This window comes from Cervus canadensis, chromosome 1, assembly GCF_019320065.1.
Source record: "Cervus canadensis isolate Bull #8, Minnesota chromosome 1, ASM1932006v1, whole genome shotgun sequence".
NCBI classification, from domain to species: domain Eukaryota; kingdom Metazoa; phylum Chordata; class Mammalia; order Artiodactyla; family Cervidae; genus Cervus; species Cervus canadensis.
This window is the reverse complement of record NC_057386.1, coordinates 25,711,089-25,738,631: the sequence shown is the minus strand read 5'-3', so window position 1 is coordinate 25,738,631 and position 27,543 is coordinate 25,711,089. Positions and strand designations below refer to the sequence as shown.

The window sequence follows — 27,543 nt, the reverse complement described above, 5'->3', positions numbered from 1 at the left end:
ACACAGGGGGTCATCCCTGCTGGGGGGTGACAGTCTCTGCTGGGGGCACAGTCACACAGTGGGGTAGTTCCTGCTTCGGGCAGGGGCTGTGGCGGGGGAGGGGTCCCACAGGCTGCCGTCCTATATGAGCTTCATGTTCATTGTTTGGGCAGAAGAAGATGAGGCTCCCTGAGATTCCCAAAGGCCCCCCAGCTTGTTCTGTCTGGTGTAATAAAATCTAACCTTGAGCAAAGAGGCTGGAAGAAAGAAGTGGCGATCGTATTTTTAGGTTCCCTGCCCAGGAGCAGACATGATGAGTCTGTGGTAGAGTCAGAATAAGGGCTATTCTGGGCTGCCTGTGAGGGGAGGGGAGGCCTTCTGGGGGCTGCAAATGTTTCAGGTCTGGATCTGGGGAGCATTTCCTGGGTTTGCCCCCTGGTAAGTAGTTGCTGGCCTGCCTGCTGAGAATATTGTATTTTACTGCATGTAAATAACACCTCCAATTAAAGAAAAGAGAGTCAACAAAACCCATTGCTTGTAAACAGTGTTTGAACAAAAGCATTAACAAGCTGTGATCAGCAGTGATACCGGTGTTGGGGGACCTGAGACTTCAGCTCTCATTGCCCAGAACCAGGGTGGATCTTGTTTTTCATTTCATGCCTAACTTTGCTGGTGTTAGAACTCCAACGGACGAGACCGTGTGTGCCCATAGAGACAGCAGTCGGTGCAATGGGTCTGTTCCCGGAGGTACCATCTGCTCACTCCTGGGAGCCAGCTTCTCTGTGAAGAGGTGAGAGCCCCAGCCCTGGGGGTGTGCAAGTGGGTGAGGAGGCCTGCTTGTCTTTGTTTCACTGAAAGGCCTCTTACTGCAAGAATCATGCTGCAAACTACTTTTTTTCACTCAACCATCGGTCTTAACAATCTCTCCACATGCCCGGGTACAGACTTGTCTGTCTCTTTATGATGGCTGTGTTGTGTTCTAGGTTGTGCCTGTGAGCCTTATGTGCTTGGCCATTGCTGCCTGGTGGGTATTGGTGCGGTTTCCACGACAACCATGCTCTGCTGGGCACGCTCTGTGGGTGCCTGTGGCCCCTGGAGAAGAGCTCCTGGGTCATGCGTCAGGCGTAGGTTCTCCATGTTACCAGATGTGGACATGCACATCAGAGGTACCATCTGTGTTGCCATCTACACAGAGGTACCAACACACTCTCTCCCATGGGCCGGGGCTCGTGCTTCCCCACATTTTTTCCACTCTCCATGTCAGCGCACTTTAAGACTTTGTCATCTGGGGGGATGAAAAGTGACACTGACAGGGACCGCGGTGCTCGTCCCAGACGCCGGGCCCTGAGAACCACCCTGAGGCCTGACGGTGCACTCAGCCCCTTCCCATCGCCACCTGTGACCTGTGAACCAGGGGCTGCCTTTACACCCACTTCACAGAGGGGGAAACAGAGGCACAGATAAGTTAACTACTAAATCGCCACCATGGCTTCCTGCTGGGAGGTGGCTGAGCCAAGACCCCAGCCCAGTCTGTCCGCCTCTAGTTCAGCCTCACGACTGCTCTACTGGGAGTCAGGTCAGGGCTTGGGAAGCACAGAGAATCATAATTCACCTGACCTGGGGGCAGTCAGGGATGACTTCCTGAAGGAGGTGGGCCTGAAGAAGGAAGAGGAGGAGATGACCGGGCAATGAAAGAGAACAGGGTTGCTGAGAAAGAGGGCTGGGCCACCCTGCTGCGATGTAGCATGTGCAGCGCACCCAGGGGCTCAGCAGAGAGCACTCAGGGCTCCTGGAGCGTCAGGCGAGTCCACCCCCTTGGCCGAGACAGACAGCGCAGGTGCGGCAGGAGGGAGCCGCTGATTTACATCCTATAGGTGGGGGGAAAACCCAGGAAGTACAGCCGGGCACTAACCAAATCTGGGCTAAGAATAAACGTCCTGAGTAATGAGTGGCCTAGGCCGGAGAAGGCAAGGTGGCCGCAGCCTGGCGGGCCAGGAGGAGTCGAGTAAGTAGCCGGGAAGGCGGTGCGGGGAGGGGGGTTGCGAGGGGGTTTGGCTGGGGGCTCCGTGTGGCCTTGGGGGTGTAGGGGGAATGGCACCTATGGCAGATGGATGAGCTCGGGTCTTCCTACACACCTGCATGTGGAGTGCCTAGAGACTGGGGGCCCAGGGTGGGGGCTGGCCTTGCTTTCCAGGGGAGCAGCCACAAGGCCGGAGGGTCAGCCACATGGGCAGGAAGTCCCTCTGCTGCCCAGGACCCAGAGCCGGGTGGGCCAGGACATTTTTAAGATATTCTATGTTGAAGTCAACACATGCAAAAGTAGGAGAGCTTAAGGAGCCTCCAACAGACGTGGCCCAGCATGTGCTTTCCAGGACTGCTGGGCCCTGCCAAGGCCTTCAAAGGCCATCATAGTTTTGATCTGTAAATACCTCTGGATCTCTCTCTCTTTTTTTTTTTTTTTAGTTCTACCACTTTATTGCTCCCAACCCATCTCCCTCCACCCTCGTGCACACATGCTCAGTCATGTAACCCCGTGGACTGCAGCCCGCCAGGCTCCTCTGTCCATGGACTTTTCCAGGCAAGAATACTGGAGTGGGTTGCCATTTCCTTCTCCACGGCTCTCTCTCTTAAAAACAAAACCCCAAAGGCCCTCATGCCAGGACATAACGGTTCCTCAGTGTCACAGGTGCCGGTGTTCACACTTCCCGGCTGTATTGTGTTTTTTCCAGCTGGTTTGTTCAAATCAGGACCCAATCGCCATCCTTCTGGTTACATGTTTTAATCTAGAACATTCCCATCATGCCTCATGTTTTCCCTTGCTGCTTTTCTTTAACCTAAGAAACCAGATCATTTATCCTGTAGAATTCCAGATCATTTATCCTATAGAATTTTTACCAGGGGAGGTTTTGAAGGTTTGTTCAAACGCCAAAGCAGAAGGCAGCACCCAGGTCCCTCGCTGTGCAGAGCCAGGCTGTTCCATTCTTACACGCCGGGCAGGGAGCAGAGCCCTTCTGTGATTCTCTTTGTGGGGAACAGCCACATCCCAAGACGTATCCCCAGATACAGGCTCGAATATACAAGACTTCTGAAGGAGCTGGACCAGGCGGGGACCAGGGGTCGCTTTGACACAGGGTGGACCCCTCAGGTCCACAAGTCAGAAGCTGTCAGACCTGGGCTGACTGAGCCCGCAAGGAGCAGCAGAGTTGGGCCTGGCTTCCCTGGTCCACTGACTCGATGTGTTGTTAATTATAACTCCTTAGGAAAGCCTGTGTATTTGCCTGGGGGAAAAAAAAATGTTTTAAATGATCTAACCCACCTGTTTGGTAGAAGTGGTAAAACCCCAAAGGACATTAAAGAAAGTAGAGATATTCTACAAGAGTAAGGGGTGGGACTTCCCAGGTGGTCCAGTGGTTAAGACTTCCCCTCCTAATGCAGGGGACTGGGTTTGATGCCTGCTCAGGGGTTAAGATCTCACCCTGGAGGAGCCCCTTCACCTCTCTGGGCTCCTTTCCCTCGGTTGTAAAACAAAGGTCTGCCTCTGCCCTACCAGATATCCCTGAGAAAACCAGAACCCTGAACCCGCCAGAGCCCCACCTGAAGGGCCATAGGCGAAGGCTCTGAGAAGGACTGCAGTTGGAAACAACAAAACTAAACTCTGACTTTCCTTAGCCCAGCATTTTTCAAACTAACTTGACCACAGGGGCCTTTCTCGATCCAGCGCCTACGAGACTAGGCATGTGAGGGAGACGGCAGACGGCTGGGGCGCAGGGGAGCCCAGGCCTGCAAGAGCCCTCCGTCCTTCCCTGTGGTCAGCACTGCTTCTATCCTGCCAGCCAGGGTCAATCTCGGGTGTCTCCTGCCCTTCTTTGGGGCTGAGGATGGTTCTGGAACCTTACGTAGGTCCTGGGGGTGGAGGAGGGGTGGGCAGGGACAACGCCCTTTGGTCAGCTGGGCGGCTGTCATCTGGCCAAGTGTGCTCTATGTCCCCGTCAGGCCCAGCGGCTCCGTGCCTCTCGACCATGAGTGGGTCTTGGTGGCTGCCTAGGCTACCTGCGTCCCATCTACCTCTGTCCACCAGCCATCACCTCCCAGAGGGCTGGGGGGTGGCTGGTGTCCCCCTCCCCTCTCCCCAAATGAAGGAAGGATCATCAGGAGTCTCCCTTCAATTCTGTTTGGCCCTTTTGCTTTTTTATTTAAACTAACGTATAATTGATTTACAATGTTTGTGTTAATCACTGCTGTAGAGCAAGACGACTGTGGATGTTATAGGATACTGAATATAGTTCCCTGTGCTATAGAGTAGGATCTTGTTGTTTATCTATTTTATATATAGTAGTGTGTATCTGCTAACCCCAAACCCCTAATTTAGGTCCTTTGCTTCATGAATAGATGCCAGTCCCAGGTTGGGGGCCCAGAAAGTATAAAAGGTACAGAACACAGCCTTCCTCTCCTCCAGGTCCTCCATCTGCCCAGTTTTCCTGTCTCTTCTGCAATAAACAGCCTTGTTAAGAGGATTTACATGACATAAAGTTCACCGGTTTAAAGTCTACAACACAGTGTTTTCAGTATATTTACAGAGCTGCGCAACATCTCTACAATCTAATTTTAGAGCATTTTCAGCACGCCTCAGTCCTCCCCCCGCCCTGCAAGCCCTAGGCTACCACTGTCTCTAGATTCGCCTATTTTGGACATTTTCTAAAAATGGAACGTGCTGTTTGATGACTGGCTTCTTCCACAAGCACAATGATTTTGAGGTTCATCCATGTGGCAGGGTGTCAGTACTTCACACCTTTTTATGGCCAAGTAACATCCCGTTGTATGGACGGACCGCATCTCTAATGACTCCTGGTGGCACTAGTGGTAAAGAGTCTGCCTGCGACGCAGGAGATGCAATGGACACAGGGTCGATCCCTGGGTCAGGAAGATCCCCTGGAGGAGGACATGGCAAGCCACGCCAATATTCTTGCCTGGAAAATTCCATGGACAGAGGAGCCTGGTGGGCTACAGTCCATGGGGTCGTAAAGTGTCTGACATGACGGAGCACACACTACTACATTACTACGGCAGTTCTTTTTTTTATTTTTATTTTTTTTACTATGGCAGTTCTGTGTTTAACATTCTGAGGAACTGCCAGACAGTCTTCCAAAGTGGCCGTACTGTTTTCAAGATGCTGCTGAAGACACAAGGGTTCCGTTCCCCCCTATCTTCCCTAACACTTGTTGTTGTCCTCGCATTCATTTCCGCCATCCCAGCAGGTGGCTCAGTTCGGTTTTGATTGTTTCCCTGACGACAAATGCCGTTCAGCATCTTCCCATGGGCTTGTTAGCCATTCAGACAGCTTTTTGGAAAAATATCTTGTTAACTCCCAAACCCATTTTTAAACTGGGTTATTTGTCTTTTCATTATTCAGTTGCAAAAGTTTTTTTCCTATAATCTGGATACAAGTCCCTTATCAGATACTCAACTTGTAAATATTTCCTCCAAGTCTGTGAACTATTTTTTATTTTCTTGGTGTTCTGTGAAACACAAAAGTTTATAATTTTTATTAGGCCCTATCTCTCAATCTTCTCTTTAATCATTTGTGCATCTGGTCTCACTGCCTAGGCCCAAAGCATGAAGACTTACTCCTGTTTTCTTCTAAAAGTTGTCTAGTTACAGGTAGGTCTATGATCCACTGTGAGTTACTTTCTGGTGTGAGGCAGAGGTCCACATTCACTCTTAACGAAAGTGGCTATCCAGCTGTCCCAGCACCATGTGTTGAAAAGACTATACTTTTTCCTGTTGAATCTTCTTGGTACCCTTGTTGAAAACCAACTGACTGTAAATGCTAGGCTTTAGTTTTTGACTCTAAATTCTATTTCATTGACCCATGTCTGTCCTTATGCCAGCACCACACTTTCTTATTTACAGCTGGTTTGTAGTACATTTTGAAATTGGGAAGTGTGAGTCCTCTAAATTTGCTCTCTTTGAAGATTGTTTCAGCTCTTCTGGGTCTCCTTCATTTCCATATGATTTTAGGGGATCAGCTTGTCATATTTTGCAGAAAAGCCATCTGGGGATTCGAGTGGGATTGCATTGAATCTGTAAAATAATTTCAAGAGTATTGCTATCTTATCACTATTAAGTCTTTCCATCTGTGAATGTGGGATATCTTTCCATTTATCTAGGTTTCCTATGTTTCCTTACAGTGTTTCTTTATATATGTACCTGTAAATGTAGATTAGAACTTTCTCCCTTTTTGCAAAAAGAAAGAGAAGAAGGGAGCCTATGAGCCATGCTGTTATGGAACTTGGTTTTTGTTTGTTTTTCCGCTTAATATATATTAGAGTTCTTTCCAGAGCAAGAGAGAGAGAGTATCCTCACTCCTCTTCTTCAGCAGCATCACAATCAGGGCATCAATGGACTCACAGTGCAGGAAGGAGGACTGCTTCCCACTCCACCTGTCCTCCCTGAGGATGGCTCTGTGAGCATCTGCTCAGGACCTCCTTGCGCCTGGTACTATGGATGCCCACTATAGTGGGCTCAGAGACAGAGGAGACAGTGTAAGCAGGCAGACGGCTACACCCCCAAATATCCAATTCAAAATAAGAAGCATCAGCAGATTGAGACATCCCTGGTGGTCCAGTGGCTGAGACTCCGCACTCCCAGTGCAGGGGGCCCAGGCTCCATCCCTTGTCAGGGAACTTGATTCCGTACTCCACAACTAACAGTGTGCATGTTGCAGCTAAGGATTCCAAGTGCTGCAATGACCCAGCGCAGCCAAATAAATATTAAAAAGAAAGAAATGCCACCACGTAGAGGGTGCTCAGACTACATGGCTATCCAGGAAGGCATACCTGAGATATCTCAGAGGCATCAGGCGACATGGCAGCGCAGGAACAAATGTCTTTGTGAAATTACAGTGTTTCAGCCACAAGTTGAGGTTCTGGGGGCAGTTTTCAGGTCTGGAGCACGAGTTTGGTGATTATGAAATGATTGTAATTAATTCATTATTTTTTTTTTTCAGTGGGTTTTGTCATACATTGATATGAATCAGCCATCCATTATGTTTTTAAACCACTTTATCCAAATAATAACTACCACCTGGCAACTATGTCTTGGGTCAACTCTATGCATGTCCTTAAGGAAACCTCCTCTGCAAAGGAGCGCACACAGTCCAGTTTACAGAATAGGAAAACCAGGGTGGTGCTGACCGGCTTTCCCAAGCTGACTGTGGTGACTCAGCTGCATTGCCCCCCAGTCGCCACCCCCCACAGGCGCTGCTGCTATCACACACATTCTGTCGCTGAAACACGGCAAATCAGGTTTCAGAATGAGCCAACAGGAGGCCGAAATTAACAACAGGAGGAACGGGAGGAACAGTCATCCCCACCTTTCTCTCTGCCTTCTTATCCTCCTCCTCTCCTCTTCCTCCTCCTTCCTGATTCATAAAAGAGAGACTGTAAACACTGTCATTTTCCCACGTGTCGCCCCAAATGACGAAACTGCTGAAATTCTCTCGGACTCCCCCCAGCCCACCAGGTGCTCAAGGAGAGACTGCTCACTTTGCTGCCAGCTAAGCCATTTGCCCCAAATGCAAAACCCTCTGCAGTTTTTCTCCCTCCTTCCTTCCTGTCACTTAAGTCCTGTCATTGCCTTGTTTACAACAGTGGTCAAAGGGTGTCCCCTGTCACGGGTGAGTGACTATTCTACAGTAAACACAATTCAAAGTCTGAGTTATTCCCCGACTGGTGTTCAATCGTTATGATGATGTAAACTGTGTTCATAGTTAAGCCATGTGCAGCTCACCTCAGTAACTCACCCCCAGCTCTGCGGTAGATCCAGCCTCTCAACTGGGTAACCAGACTCCCTTATCTGCAGTTGCGTTTCCACTGGAGATGTTCCTCCCGCTTCCCACCTATTTTAGCTGAGCTACAGCTCCCACTCGGCCTCCTGCCAAGTCCTGGGACTTTCTCCACCACCACTGTGAGAATTTCTACCTGCACTTCTTGGCTGCAATGGACTTGCTTTTCCCTCTCCTCCATCTGTTGAAAATCAATTGACTGTACGCAGACGGAGAGCTTACTTCTGGGTTCTGTTCTATTCACTGGGCTTCCCAGGTGGTAAAGAACCCGTCTACCAATGCAGGAGACATAAGATGGGTTTGATACCTGGGTTGGGAAGATTCCCTGGAGGAGGACATGGCAACCCACTCCAGTATTCTTGCCTGGACAAACCTATGGACAGTGGAGAATGTCAGGCTACAGTTCATGGAGTCGCAAAGAGTCGGACGTGACTGAAGCAACTTAGCATGCATGCATGCATTCTATTCACTGGTCTGAGCATCTGTCTTTATTTCATCATCACACTGCTTAGTTTAGCTTTGTAGTAAGTTTTGAAATCAGGACGTGTGAGTCCTCCAACTTTGTTCTTCAAGGTGGTTTTGACTATTCAGGGTCAAGTGGAATTTTTAGGAGGGGGGTTTTTCTATTTGTGTAAAAAAGTCATTGGGATTTTCTTAGGGATTATATTGCATCTGTGATCACTTTGGGTGGTACTGACATTTTAACAACATTAACTCTTCTAACCCATGAACATGGGGTGTGTTTTTTGGTATCGTCTTTAGTTTCAGCAATGTTTTCTAGTTCTCAGGGTATACTTCTTTTGCCACCTTGGTTAAATTCACTCCTAAGTATTTTTTAACTGTTTACTTATATATGTATTTGGCTTTGCCAGGTCTTAGTTGCAACATGTGGGATCTAGTTCCCTGACCAAGGATCAAACCTGGGTCCCCTGCCTGTATTGGGAACACAGAGTCTTAGCCACTGGACCACTAGGGAAGTCCTTCCTACTCCGAACTATTTAACTCATTTTTATGCCTCTGTATATAGATTTGTTTTCTTAATTTCCTTTTAGGATCATTCATTGCAAATATATGTATATGCAACTGATTTTTGTGTGTTGATTTTGTATTTGCAACCTTGCTGAGTTTTCATCTCTAATAGTTTTCAGTGTTTGAAATTATTAGATTTTACATATAAGATCATGTCATCTTTGAACAGATAATTTTACTTTCTCCTCTCCAATTTGAATACCTTTATTTCTTTTTCTTGCCTAATTGCTCTGGCTGAAACTTCCAGTACTTTGTTGAATTGACGTAATAAGAGTAGTCATTCTTGTTTTGTTAACAGTCATAGGAGAGAAGTTTTCAATCTTTCATCACTGAATGTGATGTCAACTATGGGTTTGTCATATATGGCTGTTATCTTGTAGAGGAGGTTCTCATCTATTCACACTTCAATGAATGCTTTCATTCATTGAAAAGGTGCTGAATTTTGTTAAATGGTTTTTCTGCATCGAGATGTCCCTGTAGTTTTTTCCTTCATTCTTGTACTGTAGTAATGTACATCAATTGATTTTCATATGTTGAACATAGCACTGTATTCTGGGAAGGAATGAATCCTACTTGGTAATAATGTATAATTTTTTTTAACATGCTGTTGGATTTGACTGGCTAATATTTTATTGAGAATTTTTACATCTATATTCATAAGGCATATTGGTCTGCAATTTTCTTTTCTGACAACGTCTTTATTAGACTTTGTCATCAGTATAATGCTGGCCTATTCACTGGTCACTCATTCTCGGGAAGTGCTCTCTCTTCAACTTTTTTGAAAGAGTACGGGAAGGATTAGTTTTAACTCTGCTTTAAATGTTTGGTAGAATTCTCCAGTTAAGCCGTCGAGTCCTGGGCTTTTTGCCGGAAGGTTTCTGATCACTGATTCACCCTCCTTAATTGTTATAGGTCTATTCAGATAGTCTTTCTCCATGAATCAGTTTTTATAGATTGCATGTTTCTAGGAATTGTCTACTTATTTAGATTACCCAATGAGTTGGTGCACAACTGTTCACAATACTCTCTTAAAATCTATAAAATGTGTACCAGTTGTCCCACTTTCATTTCTGATTTTGGTAATTTGGGTTTCTTCTTTTTTTTTTTTTTTAAGTCAGTCCAGCTAAGGTTTCCTTAAATGTCTGACTCTTCGAATAAGGGAAGAGTTAGTTTCTCTGCTGTTGCTTTCATAGTTCACAATTCTCTCCTTGTCTTTGGATCTCCACGATTTTACTACGTGTGACTCAATACTAAGTTTATCCTGCTTGGAGTCCACTGAGATTCTCAAACACGTATATACATGTCTTTCCTAAGTTTTGGGAAGTCTCAAGCCATTATTTCTTCTCTCTGGGGTTTGGAATTCCAAATGATTCCATACGGCGGTATATTTGATGGACTCCCATGAGTCCCTCAGGTTCTGTTTACTTTTCATCATTCTTTGTTTCTGCTTCTCATTCTAAATAGTTGAATAGTCTTATCTCTAGGCTCACTGATCCTTTCTTCTGGCTACTCAGATCTGCTACTGAACCTCTCTGGGGAGTCTTTACATTTCAGTTATTGGACTTCTCAATTCCAGAATTAATTTCCATCTTTTAATAGAATATTGAGAATGGTTTGGGGTTCACAGAAAAGTTGAGTGGAAATTACAGAGAAGTCCCATATACTCCTTATCCCCACACAAGCATAGCCTCCCTCACTACCAGCACTAAAGTGGCACATCGCTACATTAACACATCATTTTCACCCAAACTCCAGTTTACATCAGGGTTCACTCTTGGTGCTGCTGACAAATGTATAATGACTTGCACCCATCATGACAGTATCATACAGAAGAGTCTCATGGCTCTGTATAGTCCCATCTGCTCCAACTTTCTCTCTCCCTCCCCTCAACCCCTGACAACCACTGATTTGTCTTCTGTTTCCAGGATGTAATATGGCTGAATCACAGTGTGTAGACTTTTTAGCTTGGCTTTTCTCACTTAGTCATATTCATTTAAGGTTCCTCCTTAAGCTTGAGAGCTCACTTCTTACTAGTGCTGAATAAATTCCGTTGTTTGGATGAGCCACGGTTTATCTATCAGGTCATCTACTGAAGGGCATTTTGGCTGCTTCCAAGCTTTGGTTCCTTTTTTACAATCGCTCTGTTTATTCATATCCTCATTTTGTTCATACATCCTTTTGCCGATTTCCTTTAGTTCTCTGTCCATAGTTTCCTTTAGCTCATGGAACACATTTAAGACAGTAGATCTAACATCTTTGAATAGTATTTCCAATGTCTAGGTTTCCCCAGGGATGGTTTTTGTCAAATCATTTTTTTTCCCCCTCTGTGAATGTGCCATATTTTCCGGTTTCTTTGTATGTTCCGTACTTTTTTTGAGAACTGAATATTTTGAGCATTATGTTGTGGTAACTCTGGAAATTTAATTCCCTCATTCCTCAGGGATTGCTGATTTTGCTGTTGTTGTTGTGAGCTGGAGTCGGTTTGTGACTTTTCCGAACTATTTTTGTGAAGTATGTATTCCTTGTGTGTGGTCACCAAAGTTTCTGTTCATCTCTGCAGTCAGCCAGTGACCTGACAAAGATTTTCCCCAAGTCTCTGTTGCTCCTGAATTTCATGATGATGGGTCTTGGTTTGAGAGAACTTATTGTACAGGAGACCTGATTGGCTCTTTGAATCTGGAGGCTAATGTCTTTCAAACATGTCTCTGAAACTGCCATTGGTCAACATTTATATCTCCTGAAATAATTCCATATTTTCATATCTTTTCTCTATTTTCTGGGATGTTTCTTTAAGTACATCTTATAACACTTCTATAGATGTTTTGATTCTAGCTATTATATTTTAAAACTTCTAGTCATTCTTATTTGTTCAATGCAGATTATTCTTTTAAAAGTAGCACATCATTGAGAACTCCTTGGCATCCAGTGGTTAGGACTCCGTGTTTTCACTCCCAAGGGCCTGGGTTCGATTTCTGGTTGGGGAACTCAGATCCTAACTAAAATAAAAGTAGCACATTATCTTTCTCATGGATGCAAAAGTTCTCTTTCTGAGGATGTCTACTGATCGTCTCTTAGTTTTCCTCTGTTCCCTGCATTGTCTCTATTTGCTCCGGGTGGGTTTCTTGTGCTTACTTTGTCCCAGGTCTCTTTCATGCAGAGGTGGTTTTCCAATAGTGGTGACTCCTGGCTGTGGTTTACAATTCAGACTGTGGCCCTGACAGCTGATTGGAAGTTGTAGGTAAACAGACAGGGTTTTCATGTAGAAGTTTTGCTCTGAATGGTCAGGCAGCAGTGTGGTCATTTTCTTGAGAGAATCTCCCAGGCAGTGCCTCCAGGCCTCTTCCTTTGGGTCAGTTTTTCCAGAGCCAAGTCTGCTGGTTTTCTGCCACTTGCAGAATGGGGAAGGATACGTTTTTACAGACCTAACCATGACACTTATGAGGTATGGCTGCGGGGACAGTGGACCTCAAAGCCACCCTCAGTTGTGTCTGAGGAGACCCCCAACCTCCTGCTTGAGTGGGTGAGGGGCCATCACCTGCCTGGGGTCAAGTCCTCTTTCTGTAAATTTTCCCCAACCCTATTCCACGGTTCTGCACTCCATCCCCGCTGTCAGAGGCACCAGAGCCTCCAGCTCCAGGAGCTTCCTAAGGTTCGGTGACCCAATTCTGAACTTCAAAAGAGAGAGACATCTCCTGAAGCCAGTCACCCCAGGCCACCTGCTTTCCTTCTTCCAAGATGTTGCTGTCATTTGTCCCCTGCTGCAGCTACTTCTTCCATTCTACTCTTGAGGATGACTATATTTTTAAAAAAATATTTATTCTTTTTTTTTGGCTATGCTGGGTCTTCATTGCTGCATAGGCTTTTCTCTAGTTGCATTGAGTGTGGGCTACTCCCTAGTTGCGGTGCTTGGGCTTCTTATTGTGGAGCATGAGCTCGAGTGGAGCATGGGCTCAAGGACACTCGGGCTTCAGCAGTTGTGGCTCCCAGGCTCTACAGCGCAGGCTCAGTAGTTGTGTGTGGGCTTAGCTGCTCTACAACATGGTGGACCCTCCTGGACCAGGGATCGAACCTCTATTGCATTGGCAAGTGGATTCTTTACCACTGAGTCACAAGGGAAGCCCCCGAGGACAGCCCTCTTTTCTGGTCCTTTTAGTTTGGTTTCAGGAGGGAAGGAACAGAAGCCCCTGTGCTTAAGCTGCCAAGTCAAGTGGGAGCCGCTGGTCTTTTCTCAGTGGTTTTTCATTAAAGAATAAGCAAAAGCCTCACGATACGTTTAAGAGAACTTGTTTGGGAAGGAAATGCCATGAAATCAGACAGAAATTTAGAGAAGACTCAGCAACGCATGACCAGCTGGGATGAGTCCCAGACGCCTTGTGGAGCCAAAGAACCAGACACAGAAGTTCAAGACTGGGTGATGCCAGCATCCTGTGGGCCTGTAGTTCTCAAGCTCAGACCAGGAGTCACCGCTGGGAGGAGGTGTTGAGTGGGGGGGCCTACGAGACTCACCAAGGGGCAAGAAACATTCACCACCTCGACATGGTGGCTGTGGCACAGGCGTGCATACATGGATAGGTTTGTCAGGCTGCACTTCTGAGACATGTCACTGTGTGTCTCAGCAGAAGGGATGGAAACGGACATTTATTGAGTGCCTGCTCTTTGCTAGGCACTGGCTCGGTCTGCTTTTCTAATTCATTCATTTAATGAGCACCTACGATGTCCAAGGCACCCCTGAGATCCTGGGGACCCAGCAGCAAACACGTAGCGCCTGTGCCTGCCAGGCACTGCTGGTTACCGGGGAGACACCAGGGAGCGGGAGTCAGTGACGGGAGTCCATGCAGATGGGGGTCAAGGACAGGGTGTCAGAAAGGCTTCCCCGTGAGAGTGAACTTGAAACAGATCCGACGGGTCAGGAGGAAGTGAGCAGCCGCGGAGTAGGAAGAGCATGGTATGCGGAGGGACCAGCGCCCGCAAGGATCCCGTGAAGGTGCGCGTCCACAAGGGCAAAGAACAGGGCCGAGCAGGGCAAACTGTCGCAGGAGGGGCCTCCAAACCAGCGAGTCCCGGCTGGGAAACTGAGGCTCAGCGTGGCGGGCGTCAGCTGCCCAGCAGCATTGCTGGGGAGGAGGCCAGCTTTGTCTGTTCGCCCTCCACGTACAGAGTGGGAGGCCGCCTGGGCTCCGGCCTCCAGCTGCCCTCACGCTCCCGCCTCTCAGCCCCACAGGGCCCGCGGCGGGGGGTGGCCATGGAGCCCTGCCCTGAAGAGCTGTACTGGGACTCACTGCTGAACACCTGCGTCTCCTGCAAACCCACCTGCAGCAGCCAGATTCCGCGCACCTGTGCGGCCTTCTGCAGTGAGTTCTGGGGCCCAGGCCCTCGCTGGAGGCGAGCAGCCTCTACTCCTCACACATGGGGCCTGAGGCGGGTGGAGGAGGATGGACAGTGTGGGACCCTCTGCCTCTTGACCCTCCTGCCAGCTTGCAGCTTCCCCGGGGTGCCCTGTTCCTTCCTGCCTCAGGGCCTTTGCACAGGGATGTTTAACCAGGGCTTCCTCCTGCCTGACCTTGAGGTCTCAGCACCAAGTCAGAGCTCTTCTCTGACTGCCGGATGGAGAGTGGGCCCTCCTCCATTCTCTGCTTGCACTTCTTTCTGAGTCTTTTTACTATAGAAGATAGCAAACAGAGAGAACAGTATAACAAACCCGTCTACCTATCAGCAGCTTTAGAAATACTGCTTTTTCGGTCCCCAATCAATGTTTTAACTTGTGTATTTTAAAGTAAATCCAAGAACTCATATCATTTTACCTGTGAATAGTGGATCATGAATCCTTAATACATAGGCCTTCAAAATACAAGCTCAACATTTTGTCACTCCCAGAAGTAATTCTTTAACATCGTCTACACTCATGCCATATTCTGATTGTCTTGACAAGTGTATTTTTCTTGCCTGATGGAACTCATCATGACTTGTATCATGTTCTTTCCTGTGGGTTTGTTTTATGTGTGTCTCAACCACTAGATTGTGGGCTCAATTCCTTTCTTAAGCCTAGCACAGTGCCTGACACACACTTCATATAAATACTGGCTGAGTGGAGCTCAGAGAGGCTAAGTGACTTGCTCAAGAACACACAGCATAACAGTGGAAGAGATAGGATTTGAAAAATGACTCTTTGATACCAACACCATGACTCTGAGTCACTATCCATTAGTGAGGTGATCATTCATTATGTTGACCGACAAACCCTGGAAAGAGGAATAGAAATGACTACGTTTCATAGTTTCATAGTTAAAAGATGAACCATAAAGCACCACGACTGGGAGGGACCACCAACTGCTGATGGGCTGAGGAGCACAGAAGTTTTCTTATAGGAGGTACCACCTGAGATTGATCACTGAAAGCTGAGGATGTGGAGGCCAGATGAGGGGGAAGGGCATCCCCCGAGAAGGGACCAGTGTGGACAAAGGCACAAGACCCAGAAAATACAGCAGAAACACTGAGGTCCAGTGGGGAGTCTGTGAGGTCTGGCAGTGAGGGTGGTGGCCTGCGGAGCTGTCACCTACACAGGCACATGGGGGACCCGAGGAGGGTAGGAGGTCATGGCAACCCTGGGACAAGGCCACCATTAGGCTAACTCCCCCTGTTTTGGGGTCGGGGGTCCAGGCCTGGGGCAGGACAAGGGGTGGTTGCTGAGTCTTCCCTGAGGGGGTCAGGGGCCCAGGTCCGGGCAGGGCAAGGGAGGGCCTCAGATCCACACCTCACTGGTCTTGTCCTCTACTCTGAAAAGGACATAAGGTCTGGCTTGTCTGCATTGCAAAGAGGCGTGGTGAATGTTCTACTTAAACTTGAGCATTATTCACTATGTGTCAGGCACTGTGTTGGGGACTTCAAATCCTCATAGCAACTGTAAGAAATCACCATATTATATTGTGATTACCCCTCTCCTGGAAAACAGGAGACTGAGTCACAGAGAGGCCCAGCTGCCACATGAAGTGGGGATGAGTGCGCCCCAAGCCTGAGTAGCTTCAAGGTCTGGCTTCTGGGCCTCTGTCGTGTGCTGCCTCCAAAATGCCTGCAAACCTGCCTGCAGGTCACAGTTCCATAGAACAGAATCCTCCTTAGAGACAAAGGAGACCCGCCCTGCAGAAAGGCAGGTCTGTAATGCACTCAGAACTGCTCTCTGAGCAAGTGTGAATGACCTTTGTTTTGCTTCAATTCTGCCTCTGGTAGTGATACATGTTTGAGCTCCTGTGACTCTCATTTATTATTAGGATAGGAAGAACACTGTCATTCAAGCTTTCCCACCTCCTGTCCAGGCCCCTCCCTAACTCACCAAGGGGTATGCTGGCTTCCTTCTCCATTCCTTGTATTTATAAGAGATATGCTTCTCAAAAAAAAAAAAAGAGAGATATGCTTCTCCTTTATGAGATTTGAAAAATCCAAGTAAAGAACTCCTGTGACAACATAATAACTTAGATATCAATGTTAAAATATAACTAGAAAATCCTTATATGGTTAGTACTAGGAAATGCACTTTTAAATCATATGTAGAGCAAAGAACAAATACTAATAAAAATAACATTTTAAACTAGATATAGAAAAAAATACTACACATCAAAACACATACAGTGCAGCTAAACTGTACACAGTGGACAAGGTACTGTCTAGTGTTAGTATCATGGAAAAGGACTGGGATTGCTCTGGAATTGCTTTTAGGGAACTGGACTAGGATTTTTTTCACTGAGATGCCCTTTGAGGTCAGACCTGCAGGTCCTGTGTGTGTCCCTCACCCAGTAACATTATTGATCTCTGTCTCCCAGAGTCCCTCAGTTGCCGCCAAGAGCAAGGCAGGTACTATGACCTGCTCCTGAGGGACTGCGTCAGCTGTGCCTCCATCTGCGGACGTCACCCCAAGCAGTGCACACACTACTGTGAGAACACGCTGAGGAGCCAAGTGAGCCTCCTACCAGAAGTCAGGAGACAGCGGGCCGGAGAGGCCCCAACCCGAGCGGACAGCCTGGGGAGGTACCAGGTGCCAGAGCACAGAGGCTTGGATGCGGTTCCAGGTAAGCCACCTGCTGTGTTTGGCCTGCGCTTTGTTCAAGGTCCAAGTGGGTGGAAGGCAGGCATCAGGCCTCAATTAGGAGGGACTGTGAAGCAGGAAGTCCCATGCATGCAAATAACCAGAAGCCAGACTGCGGGGTGGTCATCACAGGAAGAAAAACTGGGCAAAGTTTACAGAAGTCTGTGGGCAAGAAGTAAGCAACAGAAGAAAAAAAGACCAGACAGTTGGGTGTCTCCTGACAGCCTCTAAATGAGCTCTCAGAACCCAGGGCCATGAGGGACCAGCGCAGCCAACCTGTTAGCAAGACCCCCAATCCCATTCAGAGAAACGGAGACTCATCAGGGCCTACAGGCCATGTCTGCCCCACACCGTGTCCCTCTGGAGGTATGGGGCTTACGCGTCTCCCACTGTGTCCCGACACGTGTGTGTGCAGGTGAGGCCAGAGCGGGGCTTGGCAAGGATGGTAAACAGAAGGTGCCGAGTCCAGGCCCTGGGTCCTGAGGGTGGGGGTGGGGCGTGGAGGATGCTCACACAGCAGAGCGGACCTCTCTCCATCCCCTCCTGCTCCCCACATCCTGCACCCCCACTCATCCACACCCTGCCAACCCCTACCTCGGCCCACTCCACATCTCTCGGAAAGGCCATTCCTTTGTTTGATAGGAACAGTGGAAGCTTAGCTGGGCTGGGCCTCCAGGCGTCCACACCTGTGGCCACTTCCCTCCTGTCTCTGTCTTCACGGGGCTTCTTTGTGGGTCTGTCTTCCTCTTTCTAAGGACACTTGTCATCGAATTCAGGGCCACTCTCATCCAGGGCCACCCTCACCTCCAGATCCTTACATTTTTTTAAAAAAAAGTTTTGTTTTGGCTGCATCGGGTCTCAGTTGTGGCACACAGGATCTTCCCTGCCTCATGCAAGATCTTCCAGGGCTCAGTAACTGCAGCTCTCAGGCTTAATAGCTCTGTGGCATGTGGGATCTTAGTTCCTCAAACAGGGACTGAACCTTCACCCCCTGCATTGTGAGATGGATTCTTTTTTCCCCCAACTTTATTTATTTTTGGCTGCACTGGGTCTTTGTTGCTGCCAGCAGGTTTTCTCTAGTTGTGGTGAGGTGGGCTGCTCTCTAGTAGTGGTGCACGGGCTTCAGTAGTTGTGGCACATGGGCTTAGTTGCTCCATAGCATGTGAGAACTTCCCGGCCCCTGTCCCCTGCACTGCAAAGCAGATTCTTAACCACTGGACCAGCAGGGAAGTTCCCCAGACCCTTAACTTGGTCACATCCACAAAGGCTCCTCTCTCACAAATCAGGGCACATGTGTGTGGGGGCGGTGCCCGCCTTGGGGGCTCCTTGGAGGCACACTGGCATGGTAGCCTGCTGGTCGGTCTTGTCCCTGGCTTTTTGCTTACTGTGGGGCATGGAGTGTTTTCTCTTCCTATCCCTGCCACTGCCACATGCGACGTCAGAACTGTGAGGGCTGCCCCAGGCCTGAAACCAGGGAAGAGGTGCAGACAGCCTTGTGCACCCACCTCACTCCTCCCCAGCCTGCCCACTTGCTAGGTTGGGGCTGCAGGGATGCTGGCCAAACATTCCACTGGGTCCGGCTGCCGCCAATAGCATGGAGGCCAGAGTGTCTGTCCCATTCCCCCAGAAGGCAGACCTGACCATTAGCACCTGTGGCCATGGGCCCAAGCTCAAATCCTGTCCTCCCTCAGCTACATCAGCTGAGCCAAAGCCACCAGGGCCCTCAGGAAGGTCACAGCACTGCCAGTCTGGCCGCCAGAGTTCCAGCCCAGCAGCAGCAGTTTCCAGGCAAGACTGGTTCTGAAAACAGTGTAAAGGGTTGAACAAATCAAATGGAAAGTTCAGTTCAGTTGCTCAGTCATGTTCGACTCTTGGCAATCCCATGGACTGCAGCACGCCAGGCGTCCCTGTCCATCACCAACTCCCGGAACCTACTGAAACTCATGTCCATTGCATCGGTGATGCCATCCAACCATCTCATCCTCTGTCATCCCCTTCTCCTCCACCTTCAATCTTTCTCAGCATCAGGGTCTTTTCCAATGAGTCAGTTCTTTGCATCAGGTAGCCAAAGTATTGGTGTTTCAGCTTCAGCATCAGTCCTTCCAATGAATATCCAGGACTGATTTCCTTTAGGACTGACTGGTTTGATCTCCTTGCAGTCCAAGGGACTCTCAAGAGTCTTCTCCAATACCACAGTTCAAAAGCATCAATTCTGTGCTCAGCTTTCTTTATAGTCCAACTCTCACATCCATACGTGACTACCGGAAAAACCATAGCTTTGACTAGATGGACCTTTGTTGGTAAAGTAATGTCTCTGCTTTTTAATATGCTGTCTAGGTTGGTCATAGCTTTTCTTCCAAGGAGCAAGCATCTTTTAATTTCATGGCTGCAGTCACCATCTGCAGTGATTTTAGAGGCCCAAAAATAAAGTCTGTCACTGTTTCCATTGTTTCCCCATCTATTTGCCATGAAGTGATGGGACCGGATGCCCTGATCTTAGTTTCCTGAATGTTGAGTTTTAAACCAACTTTTTCACTCTACTCTTTCACTTTCATCAAGAGGCTCTTTAGTTCTTTGCTTTCTGCCATAAGGGTGGTGTTACCTGCATATCTAAGGTTATTGATATTTCTCCCAACAATCTTGATTCCAGCTTGTGCTTCATCCAACCTGGCAATTCGCATGATGTACTCTGCATATAAGTTAAATAAGCAGGGTGACAATATGCAGCCTTGATGTACTCCTTTCCTGATTTGGAACCAGTCCGTTTTTCCATGTCCATTTCTAACTGTTGCTTCTTGACCTGCATACAGATTTCTCAGGAGGCAGGTCAGGTGGTCTGGTATTCCCATCTCTTTAAGAATTTTCCACAGTTTGTTGTAATCCATACAGTCAAAGGCTTTGGCGTAGTCAATAAAGCAGATGTTTTTCTAGAATTCTCTTGCTTTTTCGATGATCTAACGGATGTTGGCAATTTTGTCTCTGGTTCCTCTGCCTTTTCTAAATCCAGATTGAACATCTGACATTTCTTGGTTCACGAACTGTTGAAGCCTAGCTTGGAGAATTTTGAGCATTACCTTGCTAGCGTGTAAGGTGAGTGCAACTGTGTGGTAGTTTGAACATTCTTTGCCATTGCTTTTCTTTGGGACTGTAATGAAAACTGACCCTTTCCAGTTCTGTGGCCACTCCTGAGTTTTCCAAATTTGCTGGCATATTGAGTGCAGCACTTTCACAGCATCATCTTTTAGGATCTGAAATTGCTCAGTGGGAATTTCATCACCTCCACTAACTTTGTTTATAGTGATGCTTCCTAAGGCCCACTTGACTTCACACTCCAGGATGTCTGGCTCTAGGTGAGTGATCACATCATCATGGTTATCTGGGTCATTAAGATCTTTTTTGTATAGTTCTGTGTATTCTTGCCACCTCTTCTTAATATCTTCTGCTTCTGTTATGTCTATACTGTTTCTGTCTTTTATTCTGCCCATCTTTGCATGAAATATTCCCGTGGTATCTCGAATTTTCTTGAAGACAGAGTCTAGAGAGTCTTTCCCATTCTATTGTTTTCCTCTGTTTCTTTGCATTGATCGCTGGAAAACCTGCTGGGAAATGAACCAAGCGCTGCCCCTGGTGGCAGTACTCAGAACTGCGCCTGCCGGCCTGGTCCTCAGGCAAGCACCACAGGTCACGTCCTTTCCAGACAGAAGTCCCTGGGCCTGGGGTCAGCAGACAGCGAGGCACCGGGCCAGGCCGCTCCATCCCAGGGCCAGGTCACTAGGGCCGAGACAGGGCAGCAACCAAGCTGCAGACCTGAACAGCTTGGTGACTGAGCACAGGAAGCAGAGCAGAAGCCGGGACCCTGTCCTCCCATCTGGCAGCCAGCAGGCTCCCCCAGCTTTCCTGTCTGGAAGGGGTGACATGCATGAGTTGTGATGGGAGAGAGAAGGCATTAAGACCGAGGTCTGGGGCACTCTCCCTAGAAGCAATGCCTGCTGGAGGTGGGGTTGTCGATTCCCAGGTGTTCCCATCGAAGCACATCTCATCCCAGGCTGTACCCAAAGTGCCTGCCTTCCCCTCCCTCCTCACTCCCTGCCCCTGGGGTTTGGCCCATCTCAGAATCCATCATGCAGCTGGTCCCCAGTCAAGGACTGCATCCACATCACCGGAAGTGATAGTGCAGAGTCCGTGGGACTCTGAAAGCATGCCCGCGTCTCCGGCCTGGGTGCAGCTGGAAGGCGACATGTTTTGTGGTTTTAACTGCACTTCTCCTCCGGGCCAGGGCCTCTGTGAGGCATGTGCAGGGGCCAGGGGGGCCAGGCAGGAACTAATTCCATTTCCCTGGGAAGCCCCAGATCTCGGTCTGGGCCGAGGGACAGAGAGAAGGCAGAACCTGCCTTTCAGAAGCAGAGTCCCTGCTCAGGTTGTCTAGTGTGGCATCTGAAAGCAGCTGAGCTCTCAGATGGCAGGAGACCACCCCTGTTCTCACTTCTGGTTCTGCAGGTCTGGGCAAAGAGAGGAAGTGGGGAGGGGGGCTCGGGTGGCAGGTCCCTGCTGATGGCGCCCAGGGTCACCATGGTAGGTGGATGGTGCTGTGGATGGAGTCACCTGGAGGCTTGGCCCTGATGCTGCAGTGACTGAACCACGCTTCTCCTCACTCTAGTTCAAGGGGGACACTCTCCATGGGGCTTCTTCAGCTGGTTTCTCACATGGGGGCTCAGGGCACACAAGAAAGCAGAGTAGCAGCTGACAGGCCCCCTTGGGGCACAGACCCTGTTGTCACCCTCGCTACGTTCTGCTGGGCGCAACAGGGGGTCTAGCCCAGCCTGACCTGAAGGGCGGAAATCAGGAGCCATCTCCGAATGCCAGCAGCCAGTCTCCAATCAGTCTGAGTGTTGGAATTCACGCTGAAAACACCTGAAATATGCAGATGTGTGGTTGTGAATTGACCTGGCGGTTCTGTGTACTGAGCAGCGTCAGAGAATAGATGCTGGTGGCTGGTGATTCCGCCTCTGATGGGAACGCTTGTCCAGCCGGCCTGATGGTTTCCCTTTATCCCGGGGTGCGTAGGAGCAGACGGAAAGACCTAGGAGCTGGGAAACATGGTGTCACCTGGTTCTGCACACCCTGTGACCTCTCCCTGGATCCTCTCACCTCTCAGGATCTCGGCCTCCAGATCTGTAGCCTCAAACAGGGTCTTTGCTTTCCCTCCCCCACCCAAGGCCTGTCTGAGCTCTGGTCAGCACCGCTGGCCTGGGGTGGTGACACCAGCCCGCTCAGAGCTCTGTAAACATCAAGGCAGCATAGGCCAGCAGTCACTTTATACAACTCTCTCTTGGGAGTGTGTGTAAGGAAGAGGACCAGTGTCCACGCTCATCACGTTTGTGTGTGGTTGGCCAGGCCCTGGCCTGGAGTCCATCAGGCCTGCCCCTAATTGCACCTCTGCAGTTGGGACCATGGTGATTCTGAGGCTCAGTTTTGTTTCCTGCAAGATGGACTATAAGACCACTGTTGAAAACTGTCAGGCTCCTCAAACAGCTCAACACGGAGCTGCCGTCTGCCCCACACTCCACCCCCGGGATGCGTCCATGAGAGTGAACACAAGGTCCACATGGAAACCTGCAAGCATCAGAAGGGTGACACGACTCTGATGTTCCCTGTGGATGAACAAGTGACACACGTGACCACAGGCCTGAGCCTCGGAAACACGCTGAGGGGCTGACACAAAGGCCCCGTGCTGCAAGAGTCTGTCGATGGCCGGAACTGGTGCAGAGACAGTCTAGTGGAGTCTGGGAGAGGGGGGTCACCACGATGGGTGCGGTGCTGGACCCGGCCCCAGGCACACAGGCAGCAGCTGCACGACCCTGCGAACACACTGAACCCCTGCCTCCTCCGCTTCACAGCTGTGTAGCCACGGACTATACCTCGGTCCCTGAAGAGGCGACCCGCCCTCACTCCCAGAGCACGAGGATCTGGGAGATGCTAAAGAGAGCGCTGTATGACCCGAGGGCAGCAGGCCCTCCAGGTGGGGGGAGGCCCAGGGCAGGTGTCGAGGGCAGGGCTTTGGCTCAGGCCCTGAGAGGCAGAGGAACCAGCGCCCCATTTCCCTAGGGCCCCCGGCTTTACCCCTGCCCCCCAAACTCAGAAGCAACTGCACTGTCTCTCTCTCGAAGCTTGTGCCCCCAAGGTCAGGCAGACACACACCCTCCCTGGATAGCTATCTCTCTGTTCACCTAGCCACCTCTGGTACTGCCCCAAGTCACACACCAAAGGAGACGAGAAAAACGACATCCAGCTCCACCATCTCAGAGGCTACTCCATGCCGGGGTGGGAGCAGGCTGAGCCTGGCCCTCCAAGGGGGTGAAGGGTAACCACAGAGCTTGCGTTGGGCTGACAGGGCAAGAGCGAGCTTGGAGGAGGAGGGGCCGCTCCCTGAGGACAGCTGCCTCAGGAGGCCCTTCGCCTTCTCACCCCGGCCTTGTCTGCAGCGCCTGCAGGGCTGAAGCTGAGCGCTGACCAGCTGGCACTGGTCTACAGCACGCTGGGCCTATGTCTCTGTGCCATCGTCTGCTGCTTCCTGCTGGCCGTGGCCTGCTTCCTCAAGAGGAGGGGGGTCCAGGTCTCCTTCCCGACGCGCCCAGGGCCGTGTCCCACGCAGGCCAAGGCCTCCAAGGGTGAGTGTTCACTGGGATCCCAGGCATCTCTCTGCCTTGGCCCTGCCCCGTTTCTAAGTGGACAGCGCCAGGCAGCTCCTCCTAGAGAGGCCTGGGGCTGGAAACGGTGCAGCACCTGCTCAGACTACATGAACCAGGTCAAACATCAAGGCGAGAAGAGAAGGGGCTTGAGGAAGGGTGGGAGGACGCATGGGGTGGGGTGGGGGTTCGGGACCCGCAGCGCTAAAACCAGAGGTGGTGGGTCCCCTGGCACTTTGGGACTGTAAGAACCACACCTGCACATCTGCCCCGGTGGAAGGGGAGGGCGTGGCCGGGCTGCCTGGGGGAGAGGGCGGAGGAGGAGGGGTCTGCCAACGCCCTCTCCTCCCTGCACAGATCACTGGATGGAAGCCGGCCGCGTGGCAGGGGCGCCGCCCGAGCCAGTGGAGACGTGTAGCTTCTGCTTCCCGGAGTGCAGGGCGCCCACCCAGGAAAGCGCAGGCGCGCCCCCAACACCCAGGTCCGAGCGCACAGAGAGGAGGTCGCGCCCCGGCCAGAGCGCAGCCAGACAGCCCTGCGTGCACGCTGCGAACGGCGGGATCGAAGCAGTGTACATGCCCGCGCAGGAAGGAAGCCTGGCCACGTGAACCAGGGAATGGTGAGGGGGGGACAGGGAGAGAAGTGGGGGACGGGGGTGGGCAGAAGGGGAGGAAGAGGTAATGGGGGGGAGGGGAGAAGAGCTGCAGGAAAGGGCCAGGGACCCCGTTCTTGACCCCAGATCTCCACTGTAGGTCACCGTCACTTCAACGCACCTGCAGTAAAGGCACCGCCCCTGCTGGACTCAGCCCCGGGGCCCCTTCGCGGAAATAAAACCTCCCACACTGGCCGCTCCTCACTGTCCTGGTTTGGGTCGCGTCTCCCTGTGGTGACCACCCAGTTTCACGGCTCCTGCTGCCCCTGGGTTCCAAGCCTGGTCTCCGCGGATCTGAGATCACATGTGGACGGAGGTGGCGGGCTCTGCACGTGGCCGACACATGGTGCACTAGGGCTGTGCCAGCCTGTATTGATCTCACAAAACCCATTCCCTTCCATGTCTCCTCGGGAAGGTGTGAAGCAGCGTGTCTCTGTGTGCCCTGTACATGTGTATGTGCAGCGCTGTCCCCACCAGTCAGGGGCGTGGGGTGGACAGAAGGGCAGGCAGGCTGAGCCCAGGCATCAAGCTGCTTGGAAAGCCTGGGACCATGCCACAGGTTCAAGGGCGGGAGTGTTCTCATTTAGACACCAACCTACACTACTGTTTAGTATTTTTCTTTACATCAACTTTTCTTTCAGACCTACTTGGTAAATTTTGTGGATTTTGACTGGTAACACTGTATCTGAGCATTCACAAATTTTTGATGTTACATATATTTTATGTGTGTGCTTAGTTGCTCAGTTATGTCCGACCCTTCGTGAGTCCATGGACTGTAGCCCACCAGGCTCCTCTGTCCATGGGGATTCTCCAGGCAAGAATACTGGGGTGGGTAGCCTTTCCCTTCTCCACGAGATCTTCCCAACCCAGGGATCGAACCCAGGTCTCCTGCACTGCAGGCTGATTCTTTACCCTCTGAGGCACCGGGGAAGCCCATATATTTATATCAGTATCTATATGATATATATATTCTCTATATATTTTACATATATTATACATATATTTTATATCAATATCTATATGAGCAATGAAACTTATATTTTAGTAGCCTTTAAACCTGAAAATACAAAACTATTCTAAGCAGCTACAAAGATAAACACAAGATTATGCAAACCATTCATCCTGTATCTCCCCAAACTGCCTGGCATACCTACATGCACCAAAGTTTCACACACACATTCCTGGAGGTGCAGACAGAAGACACTCCCTCTTTCCCCATCCCCTGTTAACAGACCCTGTCCACTTCCCAGATTGGGCAGTCTCAGCTCTGGACCCTCCTGCCTCCCCACCCAGGTATCAGGCTGTTCCTGCCTTGGCAGTGATGGGAAGGGCTGCCCCGCCCTCATCCTGGGTTGCAAGCAGCCAATGTGTGTCTCTGTCCAAATCTCCCTTTATAAGGCCACCAGTCACCCTCATGACTTCACTTGATGATGTCTGTAAGCCTGCAAATAGTGTCACGCTTAGAGGTTCTCAGGGTTAGGACCTTAACCCTTGAGAGTGGGGGGATACATGCTGGCCAAAACACGCTTCAGCTGTCTAAAGGCAGAGCTCTGACCTGTGTTCAGAGGGCCTCCTGTGGCAACACGGACAGCCTGGTGCAAGCGTCTCTGGGCAGCCCTGCTGGATGCCAGCAGAGTCCTGGCACAGCTCTGAGCTGCGCCGATGTGCTCGTGACGTGACGATAGGCTTGTTCCAAAGATGTGCAGACTCCCCTTTCCTCTGCAGCTCTCTGAACCCCAGGGGAGACTTCTGAAGCAGGGGGTAGGCGGGGAGTGGGAGCTGCTGAAAACAGGGAAATGCGTGCCTGACTATATAGCTTTCCACAGGCAAAAATAATCTTTTTGCTGTTTTTCCACTGGTCTTTTGTATAAGTTTATGTGGGTTTTTTTGGCATCCTCTCCCCCCTGCCTTTTTAAAAAAGACTGAGTTTCCTAGTTGGAAAGAAAATCTGAAGCTTTTAAGTACCATCTTATCCATGTTTTCTGTTCTGATGGATCTGATTCCTGCTGCTTGCTGCAGCTCCAGCCCAGTTCCCGGGATACCAGTCCCCACTGGCCTCCTTGAGGCCACCCTGTCTTCCAGGCCCAGAGCTCAGCAAGCTCTTCTGAGAAGGTAGGGATGACAGAGTCTGCAGCGACTACTCAGCACTCACCCACTGTGGCCACTTACTGTGGCTATACCCGGCCGGCCAGGATGAGGCAGTGGGTCAGCCTGGGCTCTGGGGATCCAACTCAGACTGCCCGCCCCACTTCACCGTCTTTACGATCAGCTTTACTGAGATGTAACTGACAGGTAACACTGTGCAAGTTGACACACGACACATTTATACATTGGGATATGCTCTACGTGGCGTCAGGAACACCTGGACCCCTGACCACAACCCTCCGGACCCTGTGAGATGATCTCTCGTGTGACACAGTGTCACAGCGTGTCAGTCTCACCCCTGAGAGTTCATGCCTCTGGCCAGCATCTCCCCCTTCCTCACTTCCAGCCCCAGGTGACCACCACTCTGCACTTTGTCTAAACACTGGTCTCCATGCTTACCCCTCTCTACATTTTTGCAAGAGCTATTTGCAACACACACCTTTACTTGATGTCACTTAACCCACAAACAGCCTCAGTTCCTTTGGCTGCTTCATCTTCGTGTCACTGTCCTGAAGCCCATGATCCATCAGTATTATTTTTGCTTTAGAAACTCAGTGTCTTAACAGTGATTAAAAATAAGAAAAACAACGTCGTGTATATTTACCTTCAAGTCTAGAAATCATTTTCTGTGTGCAGACCCAGGTCTGTCCAAAGAGCTTCCTTCAGCACTTCTTGTGTGCATCTGCAGGTGATGAATTTATTCAGTTTGAAAGTCTCTTTCATTTCTGAAATTTCTTCTGGGTAGATTCTGGGAAGCCAGTTTCTTCCTTTGAGCATCTCAGAGACATTGCTCCACTCTCTCCGGCTCCCAGTTTCTGATGAGACAGCTGCTAGAATTCCCACTTTTGTTTCTTTGCAATGTGTGCCTATAAATTCTTCTGTTTTTTAGCAGTTTGAAAATGTGTCCTGGAGTTTTCTGCTGTGAGTAGGTTTGTTATTTATCCTGCTTGGGGTTCTCTGAGAAAGCTTGCATCTGCAGTTTTTTTTTTTCATTATAAAGTTACTATCATCCCTTCCAACTGCTGGGTACTGCCCCACACCGAGGTACCCTATTCTTTGGGTTTTTACCCCATCCCCCTCTTGGGGTGGTCCCAGCGCCTCCTCCCTAGGCTGAAGCCAGTACACACCCTTG

At 49.8% G+C, this 27,543-nt stretch overlaps 1 protein-coding gene across 2 annotated transcripts; it reads left to right on the top strand.

Annotated features, from left to right (window-relative positions):
* Window positions 1-1,800: 1,800 nt before the first annotated feature.
* Window positions 1,801-24,459, top strand: TNFRSF13B (TNF receptor superfamily member 13B). Of its 2 annotated transcripts, XM_043472283.1 has the most exons (6): window positions 1,804-1,984; window positions 14,065-14,202; window positions 16,666-16,911; window positions 23,411-23,596; window positions 23,972-24,233; window positions 24,367-24,459. In XM_043472283.1, exons 1-5 carry the CDS (start codon window positions 1,924-1,926, stop codon window positions 24,220-24,222), a joined length of 882 nt encoding a protein of 293 aa, XP_043328218.1. In that variant the 5' UTR covers window positions 1,804-1,923; the 3' UTR covers window positions 24,223-24,233; window positions 24,367-24,459. The 2 variants fall into 2 exon arrangements, with proteins under 2 accessions (XP_043328228.1, XP_043328218.1); XM_043472293.1 differs by lacking the exon at window positions 14,065-14,202 and having other exon boundaries at window positions 1,801-1,984.
* The last annotated feature ends 3,084 nt before the right edge of the window (window positions 24,460-27,543 follow it).

Bases quoted from the DNA above. Each gene is read 5' to 3' on its own strand.
- TNFRSF13B (XM_043472283.1), top strand. From the start codon at position 1,924: ATGAGTGGCCTAGGCCGGAGAAGGCAAGGTGGCCGCAGCCTGGCGGGC. The intron at 14,203-16,665 runs GTGAGTTCTGGG...TCTGTCTCCCAG, and splicing joins CACCTGTGCGGCCTTCTGCA to AGTCCCTCAGTTGCCGCCAA. The intron at 23,597-23,971 runs GTGAGTGTTCAC...CTCCCTGCACAG, and splicing joins GCAGGCCAAGGCCTCCAAGG to ATCACTGGATGGAAGCCGGC.